Genomic DNA, 13,829 nt, shown 5'->3' with positions numbered 1-13,829 from the left:
TGCCATGTTGGCGTAAGGTAGACAACTGGTGGTCTGTTGCAGTTACAGAATATGTGCCAAAAAAGTTAACTGCAGTCGGAGACCGCAGAGAAGTAGCTGGTATGATGAAAGTAGTAAGTTTGCAGGCATAATACATTCTGGACGTGTTCAGTGAGCCCAGGATTAGATTTGCACGTTCCGCCCCAAAGTACACAGGCATTCTCCAGTAGTAGAAGGTACACATCAGAATACAATTTGAAAAATTGAATAGCTGAGTAGAAGTCATGCGATATACAACAAACAATACCAAGAACGCGAAGGACACGTTGTTGCGCATATTTAGCATGTGAAGAGAAGCTTAGCGTTTTGTCGAAGTACACACCAAGATACTTCATTTCATCGACCCTGGGCAATGGAGCATCCAGAAGGGTGTATGAAAATTGCACATGGTGTGTTTTCCGCGCATAATTTAATACCATAGTTTTGAAAGCATTTACGAGTAGCTTATTGTTTCTGCACCAGTTTGAGAGTGAAAAAAAATGTCGTTTTGGAAGTCAATACAGTCGTAAACACTATTGACAGTCTTAAATAGCTTTAAGTCGTCCGCTTATAGAATGAATGAAGAGTGTTGAATTGGCTGACAAAATGTAATTTATGAACAGTAGGAGGAGAAGAGGGCCAGGAATCGATCCTTGAAGAACTCCGGTAGTGACCTCAGACCGAACATAGCTCTGTCCATTAGTGCCAATGAAGCATGGATCTATTGCTTAGGTAATTAGATACCAGGGCGGTGATAGAAAAAGTTATGTCCATTTGCTTGAGCGTTGTAATGAAGAGCGCATGGCAAACTACATCAAATGCTTTACTTGAGTCAATGTAAAGAGCGTCTAATTGGCCCACGCATTGTACCACGTTATTCCAATCTGTTCTTATTCCAAATCCGCCATTAGCGCTCCGTGATAGGTCAGAGTGGCTCGCGTACAGCCTGTATGAGCAAAGCTTAAGCCCTTTCGACCTGTCACGGAGCGCTAATGGCGGATTTGGAATAAAAACAGATTGGAATGGTTTTACGTTATACCGGCCGTGGGTTAATTGTTGTGGAGCGCCCTGATACAAAGTGAGGCTGTATATCTATTAAAATGTTCTTAGCACTAACAGAAAGCAGGGAATGCAATACAGGGGCCCTATAATGTAAAACTATTCCAATCCGTTTTTATTCCAATCTCCTGACGTCAAATTTACGATAGCAACCGCCGACGCATGCATCGGGTGGTGACTCGCAGCGTTGCTTGAACAAGCCCATGAAGCGCTGTCTTCGTTTATAGGGGGTCACTTCGTTTGCGAACAGAGCGAATGGCATTTTCTATCTTGACAGGTTTTGCTAATCTAATTGGCTGACCACAGGCGAGGAGCATGCAGAAGTGGAGAGGGTTTCAATGGGAGCGGGCTAGCGCACTGAAAGTAGATAACGTGATGAGGAAAGTGGTACCGGCGTTTGCGATTGGTCCGCTTCTTCTGGCTTCGCTTTCGGTGTCTGCTAGAAAATCGCGACCGCGTGCAACGGAAGGGTAAAAATGCAGCTGGAAAGGGTCCTCAGCGAAGAAAATTTGGCAGAGCGATGTCGTGTACGTGCCCAAAGGGCTCGACAACGTTATACTGTCACGCAATAACGTTTAATATACGCAAATAAATCCATTCTCCCTTGAAGCTCCGAGTAGCCAGTGCCGGAGCGATCGGCGGACAGCCATCTTCTATTAATTTCGGAACAGGGTAGTCTCCGGTTATTCCGAAAAAAATTTTTTTCGCTCGGCATAATAATGCATCTTTAATGCATGTCCGTCACTTTGACGGGGTGATTCTTTCGCAGTTTTTTGACGTCGCGTGACACACAGGCGAAGTGGGCGCAGCCCGAAACGCCTTGACCATTTGCGGAGGGCTAATGTTGGAAAAGGCGCGGAATTCTAATTAATAATTTTCTTTTGTTCGGTATAATCATGCATAATCATTCTGTACACGTGATATCAGATGGAGAGCTTTCACGGTTTTCTTGACATCGCGTGACAAACGGTGGCCCGGAGCCATATTTACCAATCGTGGAGGGCCTATTGCGGAAATGCAATAGAAAGGTTTGGAATAGCTTTAACTTATAGTGCCCCAGATTCAAACACCTTGGACGCAGCGCGGAGGATAGATATATGCCGGTGGTTAGTAACTACACTTGTAGCACCCGATTTGTGTACGGGCATTGCCCGTGCTACCTTCCAAGTGGTAGGAAACGTACTACACTGTAGGGAACAGTGGAATATGCTTATGAGAACAGTGACAAGTATACTTCCGTACGTCTTAAGCAGTGCGGGAGGGATACCATGAGCGCCACAAGAAAGGGAAGTTTTGACGCGCGTTATCTACATCAAGACAAGGCCTTCTTTATTGATAGCGCAAGCTACACACCATACCAGGCTAAAAAAAGGACGGTTACTTGAGGTAGTAGCGTCCATTTTCAGCACCAAGACACACATCTTCAGCACTATTTTTTGGAAGAGTGAGAGCGCACGTAGCTCCAGAAGTATTTTTGAATTACGTCTCATGCTGGCTTCAACACGTTCAATGTGGTCACAGTGATCATTGTTATAATCATGGAAAGTTTGCAAGGAAAACGACAGCGCCTAAATTGAAGTTTCCAGTTACCTAGGCCTGATGCCCCGCCCTTTTGTTTGCGCGGTCTCTCAGTTTTATTGCCGTTTTTAGTTCGTTAGAAAACTAATGAGGGAACTTTGATTTTTTTGAACGTTTTTGTAGGTATGGAATGTGCGCATGTAATCTTCAACGATTTTTGTGAACAAAGTACCCTGTTCATCAGGGTACTTGCCCCTAACTGGTCCCATCTACGAACGACCAGTCAGCGTTTTCAAGATAATGGTACAAGCCAACGTAGTACTACCTGCAAATGAAAAGTTGAAGCTGCGCTTCGTGTTGGTACTGGGACGGATGCTGCCTTCTGTACTGCTAGAGTTACAGAAACAATTGAAGGAGGTGGAACTTGTCTGGCGCAACCAGACAACAACAACAACAACAACAACAACAACAACAACAACAACAACAACAACAACAACAACAACAACAACAACAACAACAACAACAACAACAACAACAACAACAACAACAACAACAACAACAACAACAACAACAACAACAACCGCTTTCTCGGAGTAACGGAAGACAATTTCGAAGGCCATGCATGGTTTTGCAATTTCGAAGGCCATGCAAGTAGCGCCTGTGTGAGTGACACGACTGTATCGCTATCTTGCGCGGAAATGTCCTTTTTGAATGATAATGCGCTTTCTAGACTGGGCTGCATGTATAGGGAGGCAGCAACATTGCCTCTTGGCGTTCTTGGCGCGTGCGCAAAAGGTTTTTGTCCCGCAGTAGACAGAAACACGTCATGGTCTCCATGTTTTAGACTTCGCCTGCTACATGCGGGCATTTTCGGTATCTCACTTGGCGGGCGCGTAAAAGCGCGTCGGGAAAGCGTCGTGCGCTGTGCGGGAGCGTGTGAAGTGGCGGCAATTAAGCGTTTCACTGGCGGGTGACGCCAGGTATAGCAGCGGCCACGGCGGCTGGGCGTGGAGTACCAAGAACGAGCTTGATGCACATCGCGTTTGCCTGTACGAAAGGCATAACGAGAGCGAGAGAGTGAGTAAAAGTGAACAAATACAAGATAGAGGGACGGAACGACGGGCTGGTGTTGTATACTATAGTGTGCGAAGGCACGACTCTTGTGTGCTCGCGCGTCCGTGTGCGCGCATTTGTGTGCGAGATTTTGCCTGTGTGTTTGTGTGTATGCGTTGGTGTGTGTTTGTGTGTACGGCACAGCTAGCCGCCGATTTCACATGGTGCGCACGAACTTCGTGTGCCGACGGCCAGCTTTAAAGTAGCCGCTTTCTTTGTGTAGGCAGACGACAGTGCCTTGAGAGGTAAATGACGAAAGAAAAGTTATTTTTAGAGCCCAAGAACGAGTTGCTGCATCTTATAGGGGTATTATTGATGGGGTGTTTAATGCCGCCAATGTTATACATCCGCCCTGTTAGAGACGCCTGAGTGGAGGCTTCTGAATTCGTTTTGAACTCGAGAGTACGGGGAGTTCGCGCATTTTGTTTCCACGAAAGCGCTTCCGCCCCTATACCGGCTATCGAACGCGCTACCTCGTAGTACTCGTCGGGATCCGAGGAGGAGGTGGTGCCAGGGATTTCCGGTAAAGACACTCGGCACAATGGGACATACCATGCTTTTTTTTTCTCTTGGTTGAATTCTCCTGTCGAGGTAACCTAATGATTATGATACCTTCGACAGACGTCATGAAAGTCGGATAACAAGTATACCAGGGTTTCATGCAGCTATGAAAAATGACGTATTGGGGAGCCGAGTAGTTGTATCCACACCGCATGCTCTTCAGTGACGTCAAGTCACGGACGCTGTACTCACACACGTTTGACATTTCTCGTGAGAGTAATCGCTCACTCACTTGAAATGACAAACGCGTGCAAGTAACCCCGTCATGTTCTTTTATCGCAACAAGATGCACAGTCGATCGCCTCTACAACGAAATGACCTGTATAACGAGAGAATAGTTTTGCCCCGGTTCCATTGTGAGTGGTGCTGTGCACAACCTTTACAACGAAGTGAGCCGTATAACGAATGATTTCGCAGGCCACAAGCCCTTCGTTATGAAGACGTTCGACTGCATATTCCCTTGAATGAACATGCAGGGGGAATTCCCAAAGCTTTTAACACGAAAGTGCTTTATGCCGGGGTCCACCAAGACTTCACTGACGTATTTCCGTCACGGAAATACGTCATAGAACATAATACAAAGAAAGAAACCAGAAGAAAAAGTTCCACAAACATGCAAAATTTGGAAATCGAACCCACGACCTCTCGGTCCGCGACGATAGATCGCCGAGCGTTTAACCCATTGCGCCACAAACGCATTTGCAGAGAGCTACACAGACGCGCCTTATATATCTAACACTCCTCCGTGTACCCGCGCTCTTGCTCGGGGCGGTGCCGCCGCCTACGAGCAGAAAAGAGAAGTACTGCATTATGACACTAACGCGCACCGACAGTGAACGCTTCGGTGGTCTCAGCACTACGACGCCTCGATGCCAGCATTCGAAGGACGCTGGCATCAAGAAGCACTACCAACGCCACCTAGGTGGCGTTCACCGTACTCAGCACAGCGGAGCGTGGCCTCCGCAATTAGCTCTGAAAATGTTTCTGAAGTTGATCGCGGAGGCTGCAATTACGACGCGCTGTACGCGCTGATTTGACTCGGTGACGATTCAGTTACGTGCTTTGTCTTGCGCGTTGTATTAGTGTGTCAGTTACGTGCTTCGTCTTTCGCGTTGTGCTAGCGTGTGCAGCGTAGTGCAGCTTCCATATGCACGACGGTTGCTCATGGTCATCGACGTTGGTAGTCGTGATGGAGGAGACGTGCCACCAGGCGTCAGCGTGGGTGCATCAACGCCTAAGGGCGCTTTAGCCACAAAACACCAATAGACATTATATATCAATGTGCAATAAACATTACACTACTTCTGTGAAGACACGTTTCACTTTCGTGTTCTATACCGATTCCTATATAAGAGGGATCAACCACATTTTTTTTTGTTCGCAAGTGTGATTTGCCAATAGTGGGTCGCCTTCCCTAATGAAATGTCCAACATCAATTTTGGATAGAGTATGTTCTTACGACCAGTTCCAGCGTAAGAATATTTTCATCGCTTCGTCGTGGTAGTGGCCATTCTGTACACTTAGAACTGTTGCCAGTACGTTTGTAGTTTTGAACGCATTATTTTGCCTCAGATTGCGCATGTATGACTGTTTGCTTTCCGAAGAAATTGTGAAGCTTTAGTGTAGAGCTCGTTCGGTGTGTTTTTCTCACCAGAGATTTACAGTTTATCCGAAGTTACAATAAATTCACACCATCTATAGCCAAGGGGAACATTTCACAAAGGTTTTCGTCCGTACGAGCTGTATTCAACTGGTCGCCTTTCTCTAACAATGTGCCCAATACAACGGTTGGCTGGAACGTAGTCTCACGAACATTTGTAGCCTAAGAACTATTTTGTAAATACCAGTTCAGCCCGTCCAGTCTACTGACATTTCTTTAACTTGCCCCCCAGAGCTGAAGAGGCAAGCGACGTACGCTGCGTGTGACAGACTGGACCGTAGCCTACCACCAGAACAGGAATATCTAGGTCAGTGCTTCCGAAGTAACTCCCTGCAGAAAGTTATATCTATGCTGTTGACGTTCCTATCTATACGGGCCTACACGGCCGACTTTCAGAGCGCTACCTGCTACCGCTGGATACTGCTACTACTAAACTCGCGGACAACTTTCTGTGGCAATGAAGGGAAAGCTACGGAGGCAAAGCGCGCAAAAGGAAGAGCGCTTCTGAAAAGAGTCCCACGTTTTAATCCACGTTGGTTTAGGCTTGGGAAGAGAAAAGATAAGCACCTTACTAGCAAAAGTTAAATAAGACAGAACACACCACCAAGGGTAAAAATTTAATTATTTTGCGACCTTTCGGTTCCGCGTCTGGGCAAACGCGAAACCGTCGCACGTGGAACCTGTGTCGATTCAACGTCTGTTCCGAGCAACCAAAAGCACTGTAGGCGCGGTAACACATGTGCAGCAGCCACGCGCCCGTAGCTTTCCCTTCATTGCCACAGAAATTTGTCCGCGAGTATAAGTGGTTCGCTATGAGAAAAGGAAAGATTGACGCTATTTTCTGCAGCCCTTGAGTGAGCACGGCTCATCGCCAACCGCTAGATTGTGTACGCGGTTTACATCGTTCACGCTCCTCTCTCCCCTTTTTGCTCCCCAGACCCCTTCTTCCGTGAAGGGTAGCAAACCAGAACTACATCTGTTTAACCTCTCTGCTTCCTTTTTGGTATACATCCTTTCTCTCTCTCTCTATTTAACCTGCTCCTGGGCCTTAATGTGCGAACATTCGGGCACCCACTAGATGCGGCTGAGAAACGAAGTGGCAACCTTGAGCACAAAAGAAGGCCGTACCTTCTGTGGGCCTCTCACTGGCGGCCGTTGCTGTTTTAGCTTTCCATACGGCGGACGGAGTAACCGCGACGGATGATGATCTGGTCGTGCGCTTGCGCGGTAAAAAAAAGCCTACGATTTGCGATTAGTTCTGCATGTGCGGGGAGTGCCAGCGCAATGGGATTTGCGAGTTCGTGCGTATACGTATACTAGCCTCGGTGATGATGAATCGTAGTGGCAGAGCGAAGGAGCTAAATATTCGCGGTTGGATTAAAGATTAGGATATGGGGGTTTTACGTGGCAAAAAAACACGATATGATTATGAGGCATACCGGATTAATATGGACCCCCTGGGGTTCATTAATCATCGTCAGTCTATATTTATGTCCACTGCAGGACGACGGCTTCTCCCTGCGTTCTCCAATTACCCCTGTTTTGCACTAGCTGATTCCAACTTGCGCCTGCAAATTTCTTAACTTCATCACCACACCTAGTTTTCTGCCCTCCTCGACTGCGCTTACATTCTCTTGGTATCCATTCTGTAACTCTAATGCTCCACCGATTATCCATCCTACGCATTACATGGCCTGCCCAGCTCCATTTTTTTTCTCTTAATGTCCATTAGAATATCAGCTACCCGGTATGCTCTCTGATCCACACCGCTGCTCTCTTCATGTCTGTTAACGTCAGGCCTAACATTTTTTCGTTCCATCGCTTTTTGTGCGGTCCTTAATTTCCTCTCGAGCTTCTTTGTTAACTTCCAAGTTTCTGTGTCATATGTTAGCACCGGTAGAATGCAATGGTTGTACACTTTTCTTTTCAACGACAGTGGTAAGCTCCCAGTCAGGGTTTGGTAATGCCTGCCGTATGCACTCCTACCCTAATTCTCTTCTTCTGTAAATTTCATTCTCATGATCAGGGTGCCCCTGTGAGTAATTGACCCAGATAAACGTACTCCTTTACAGACTCTAGAGGCTGACTGGCGATCCTGAACTCTTGTTCCCTTGCCAGGCTATTGAACATCATCTTTGTTTTCTGCATAATAATCTTCTGCTCCACTCTCACATTAACGTGCTCCCAATGCATAGGTTTAGAGACGCCGCGGTGCCACCTGGATGGGGGACCTTTTGAGCCTATCGGTGTTGGTGTATTCCACACTTCGATCACGGACTGCTACACTGCAATTTAGGTGCAGTTTCAGTTTCTTCGGTTAGGTCGCTGGATACGGATTGCAGCGCTAATACGTCACGTTCTGGTCGTTGTGGGGGTCACCTCACGAAAACGTCTCGCATCTTATGCCCGAAGATCGCAAGGCCGTGCCTTAAGTAACATATAAAGTGAGATATTGTGCTGAAATTTCTGTGTCCAGCAGGAGACTTTGACGCCCTCATCGCACAAAACCCTGGGCACACATTGGTTTTTCCTCCGTTCACCTCGTGTCGACCATCCTTTTAAATTTCAAGTGCTACCTGTCAGACGAACATGTACTTTGATTCGTTTGTTCAGAGAGCATCATTTTGGTGGAATCACGTCCCCGCCTCCATCGCCAGCAACCCTGATCATACTTCCTTTGCGACCGCCATATGGCAGCTAATTTGAACTTACCGCGCCTATCTTTAACGCCTAAATGGCGTTGAGAGCGATGGCTTTTTGTGGTCCTAATGTGTAAGACCCCCCTCCAATAGTATTTTCTTCCTTTTTGATGCCGGGGGGGGGGGGGGGGAGGTCATTGCTTTGTCTAAGCTACCCATTCTTTTTGGGCACGTTCTCTTGAGCACTGGACTGTTTTGGCGCATTCCAGTGGGAAACCTTGCTACAGCACTTCCAACTATATATAACATACACACTCAAGAATGCTAATGCGAAGGTGCACGCTACACTCTGCGGCACCATTGCGTGAGTGAACTTTGCGAACCGCTCTGAGTACTCGTGTAGTTCGCCCTCTCATAAGAGCACGGCATACACGAATGGGACGCATTTGTGACGCTTTCAGTATTATTTTTTTTTGTATTGCATGACGTCAGCCACTACTGTCGTGGCCATTTCACGCTGCGCGGCGAGCGAACTACTGTAATCCTGGCCTGTGCGGCTTTGTAAAGTAGCCCATCGGATCAGTTAGTGCTGATGAACTGGTCTTTTGTTTCGACGTTAGAGTCACGTGATTTCAATCAGAACGGCACCGCGCAAGCTGCGACCTTTTCTTTTGCACACGGCGTGCCTGCAGCGAGCTGCGAATGTGTTTGGGCCCAGGCGAGTAGAGGGTAAAAGGTTGCTACAGGCGAGTGCCAGAAAGCAAGAGAATTCGCTTTTTTCTTGTTGAAGAAATACCGCATAACATCTCGATCATCATAAGCTTTTGTAATTGTGGAAGGCGAGGTGCGAGTAGTGCACGTCGACATTACCACGTGTTGCGTGAGAAAGAAATTCCACCGAAAGCATGGTGTACATTGGTGATGTGTACAGTCGAGATCAAAAGTCTAAGGACCGCGAATGCCACCAGAAAACGTGTTTTTCCTCACACCCTAGGCATGAACGCTGAATTCAAGTGGTACAGCCTACGTGCGCCCGTTTGACCAACGTCATACATTAAGACAAATACCATGCGCCACCGGGTCCGTTCTCCACGAGCTCTCGCCCAAAAGTCTTCGCGCAGGCGCACTTCAGGAAGAAGCGCAGACTGCATCCAAAGCGTGCCGATAGGGTTCTTACGAAGACGTGCTGTTGAAAACAAAAATAAATCAGATCCAAATACAGAAAGAAAGACAAGAGACTTGTCCGTGTGTCCGTGTCTTCGATAGTGAGCACCTGCTGTTCCTTGTCTTGTCCTTTCTAACGCTCTTTTAATTTTATTCAGAAGCGTTCTAGCCATGTGATATGAGCCTCTTGCCAGAGCGGACACGTGATTATCTGGACTAGAATGCTTGAAGCGAACTGGAAAACATCCCACGGGAGACCTCGGGGGACTGCGGCTATGCTTTGCGATCGAAGAAAACAAGTGCCACGTCGTATTTATCTTTCCGCGCGAGCCTAGCTTTAAGTGAATGGTTGTTTCTACATTTGCAAGGGAACCGTAAAGAGAGCTCACACGACATGCCGGCGACGCATCGGGGAAACTTCCCTGTTTAAGACCAACAAACACGACACAGGCTTGCTGCCCCGGAGATCTCCGGATACTGTCTTCGCTATAGGCGAAGTTGTATCGCCTATACACGGCGTCTTCGGCTGTGCTAAAGGGCACAGCATCCACTGCACACGGTACGGTATAGTGTACACTATGTGGTTTCGTATGCACAATACGGTAAAGCATGTACCAATACGATGTAGCATATTCTACCGGCGTCACAAAGGAAAACTCGAGATCTCCCGCATCTATTCTTGCACCGAGAGCGCGTGCGATCTTCCCGCCGCAGGAAACCGCGGCAATTTGGAGGGTGCGCGGATTTTTTATTCTTATTTCGCCGAGCCGTTGTCCGCGTTTCACCTCGCGTCGGTGGGAACTGGGCGACGCGAAAAAAAGAGGAGCGAATACAGCACGTCGGCTGCCCGCGCGTTCGCCGCTGCATGGCGCCATCTGCATCTCGCGTTCATTCGCACGCCCACCATCCCCGTCGAGACGGCGACGAGCAGAAGAAGGGCGAGAGGTGAGGGGGGGGGGGTAGTCCGATTAATTATTCATCAGGGACGGCCACGCACGTATGTGTGTACGGCGCGTTATGTGCGGGCGCGAGACGTATGGATATAGGCGCGCGCGCGCGCGGGCGGCCGATCTCTCCCCGTTTAACTGGCCGCGCGTGAAACGGGAAGGGGAAAGTCAGCGTGACAAGGACGAACCTACGCACGACGCGTGTAAGCGCGTCGTCGTCGTGGACGCGTCGTCGTCACGAACGGGTGTGAAAGTTAACGTGTTCCAATTCCGAGAGAGACCCGAGCAGCTCAGCTCGCCGGTATCGCCCGCCGTATACATTATTGGGCTTTTCTTAGGTGCCGCTTGGATAAATATATATATAGATATATGGAGTCCTCGTCGTCTTCCTATTCTGCCTGTCTATAAAACCTCGTTTTGGGGGCAGTCTTTCTGTTTTCTCACCGGCGTTGTCGTGTCCTCCATTCGGCGTTCTGGGTTGGCCTGCATTACGGAAACAATAGGCGCGCGCGGGATTTCGCGCAGAATTAACGCAGAATGCGTTCCATATAGTGAGAGGACGGGTGCTGCGAGCTGAGCGCGTTTTCTACGTCCCGCTGGGGCAGGATGGTTGCACCCGGCACCACCATGGGCTGTATGTATAGAAGAGCGGTAGACGCCCGGGATAAACTGGGCGACCGCTGTTCTATGGATATGAATGAACACGGGAACAAAAGAGGCGGATGTAGAGATAAGGTAGGCCTATCTGTTTGGGGAATCGGAACTTCAGTATCCGGCCCTGCACAACGGCCCCAGACTCCACGGTACCGACACACGTTCATCGCAGGGCAAACGTGTCTATCTACTGCTGTATTATGGCCACTATTTTTGGCTGTTTCCGGGTCATTTCGGAGAACATTCGCGTCGTGCACATGCCACCCGACAGCACGTACCAGGCCCGGTCGTCGCTCTCTTGTATAGCTTTTTTTTTTCTTGTCGCGGATGTCGGAACTAAAACCTAGGACCCCTTTCCTTTTCTCACGCGTGTCGTGTGCTGTTTTCTCTTCCGCAGGGAGGTTTGTCCGAGCGCGGAATGCTTCGTGACCGGCACCAGTCTTGGCAGCACCGGAATCGCAGGCAGCAAGAGAATTCCCGGCCATGATCCTACCGCGACTCGGGCTGCCCTGAGAGCGACAGCGTCAGCACACTGCCGCGCTGTGCAAGCACGGTGCATGCTAAACTTCTTGCGAAGAGATTTGCCATCTCCTCATCACTTCGCTCAGCGGGAGGCCGTTTCAGAGCTTCCGCACAGTGCTAGCGGAAGGAGGCGTGCCTTGTGGTTACCTACGTTCCGATTCGCAACGCGGTGGTTGGTGCGTGCCTCACTTCCAAGGTGCGTCTGAGTGTTTGATCTCTTAGGCTGCTGTGGTCCACCGGTGTTTACTGCCCTTCTATGCCAGCGTCTACTTCGACGCAGCAGATGACCTCAGTTTGCCTGCGAGTTAGCGTTCGTTAGGCGTACACGCAACGTACCGAGGGCAACCATTGGCGTCGATTCTTGTGACGACCCTGTTCGACAGCTTTCTGTGAATAAGACAGTCCACACGAAGACGTCGGTTCGCTACACGGTTCCTGTGGAGGTACCTGCAAGCCACGGCAACTCCGAGCGGTCGGCCGTGGTTGCCTCTTCGTTACTTGCCCGGCCGGCTACGGCAGGTCTATTGAAATCGGTGTCCTGCTAAGGTGTCTGCCTCGTGCTTGCTTGTGTGACAGAAGTGTGCGAGCGTGAGTGCGCGTGTTAGTCGGTGGGATTAGGACGTGACACGCCTGGTGAAAGCTTCGATCGGACGAGGACACTTCCAACGGCAAAGCCATGCGAGAGGACGACTTCGAGGTAGCCCTGAAGGTGGTCGTGGTGGGCAACGGCGCCGTGGGCAAGTCTAGCCTCATCCAGCGGTACTGCAAGGGCGTCTTCACGGCCGAGTACAAGAAGACCATCGGCGTCGACTTCCTGGAGCGCCAACTGAGCATCCGCGGCGAGGACGTGCGACTCATGCTGTGGGACACGGCGGGACAGGAGGAGTTCGACGCCATCACCAAGGCCTACTATCGAGGAGCACAGGGATGCGTGCTCGCATTCTCCACCACGGACAGGGAGTCGTTCAGGGCCATCGAGTCGTGGAGGAAAAAGGTATGTCGGCGGCGGTGGCCTCTCCTTGTTTGGCGGTGTACAGTCGACCACAGAAGTTTGTGGACCGTTGGATGTGAGAAATAAATCCGCTTGAAATGAATTTCCAGGATGACAACAGTTTCGAGATACTATATTGCGAAGTGTGGAACGAAATACATGGGCGTTCCAGTTACTTTCGTGCTTTAATGGATAAAAGAGTGTTTTGTTAAAGAAAGTGGAATGACAGTGCATTTTTACGGGAAGTTTGATGGCGCATATCTCCAAACTGGCATCATTCTGGAAATTTATTCTGAATGGATACGCCTTGCAAACTCACCTGCTAGAATTCGTAAATTGCAATATGTGCCGTAAAGTAATTCATTCAAAAGGTAACTAGTGGTTTTTTGTTAATTGGTTCAATATGTGTTTCAATTTCTCGTGCAAGTAATATCCGCATCTCTGAATAATTCAGCTCGGGGACTAGAATTATGTTATCTGTAACAGGCTATTTTAAAAATTCCATAAAACTTAAAAGTGATCGCCTTGTAGAATTGCCCTCGCCGTCACGCGATGTACAGTCGATCGCAAAAGTTTACGGCTCACGCGATATGTGAGAAAAAATACCTTGGTACACGTCACCCATAAAATGGCCCCCATTTACTGCAAATGTAGAATTTCCGCAACCTTTGGTTCTCCCTGCGGTAGTGGGGAAACATTATTAAGCGTTTCGTATAACGCTTAATTCTATACATGCGAAAACCGAGGACTGGGCAATTTTCATTCAGCCCCTAATTAACACAAGCACTTAGAAATTTTGCAGCCCTATAACACCCACCCATGTAACATGCCCCACACTCCCTAAAAGATATGAACTCTGTGAATTATCCAGTTCTCGCGCGGCACCGTGAAAACACGCATATAACGTTTCCGAACGTGCGTCTGGTTGTACAGACTTGAGCAGCCTTGTCTAGAACGCGGGAACGGCGGCTTCTGGGGCTCTC

The 13,829-nt window shown here is 48.8% G+C and overlaps 1 protein-coding gene across 1 annotated transcript in view; it reads left to right on the top strand.

The window, feature by feature from the left end:
* The window catches only part of LOC119431100 (ras-related protein Rab-23), a 93,349-nt gene that overhangs the window by 65,287 nt on the left and 14,233 nt on the right, over positions 1-13,829 (top strand). The window contains exon 2 of the mRNA XM_037698579.2: positions 11,731-12,849. Within this exon, the coding sequence (XP_037554507.1) occupies positions 12,532-12,849 (318 nt within the window). The 5' untranslated portion in view covers positions 11,731-12,531. The remainder of the gene's footprint in view (positions 1-11,730; positions 12,850-13,829) is intronic.

The sequence above is a fragment of the Dermacentor silvarum genome, chromosome 10, assembly GCF_013339745.2.
Source record: "Dermacentor silvarum isolate Dsil-2018 chromosome 10, BIME_Dsil_1.4, whole genome shotgun sequence".
Taxonomy (NCBI): domain Eukaryota; kingdom Metazoa; phylum Arthropoda; class Arachnida; order Ixodida; family Ixodidae; genus Dermacentor; species Dermacentor silvarum.
The sequence above is the reverse complement of the archived record's forward strand: the minus strand, read 5'-3'. Positions and strand labels throughout refer to the sequence as shown.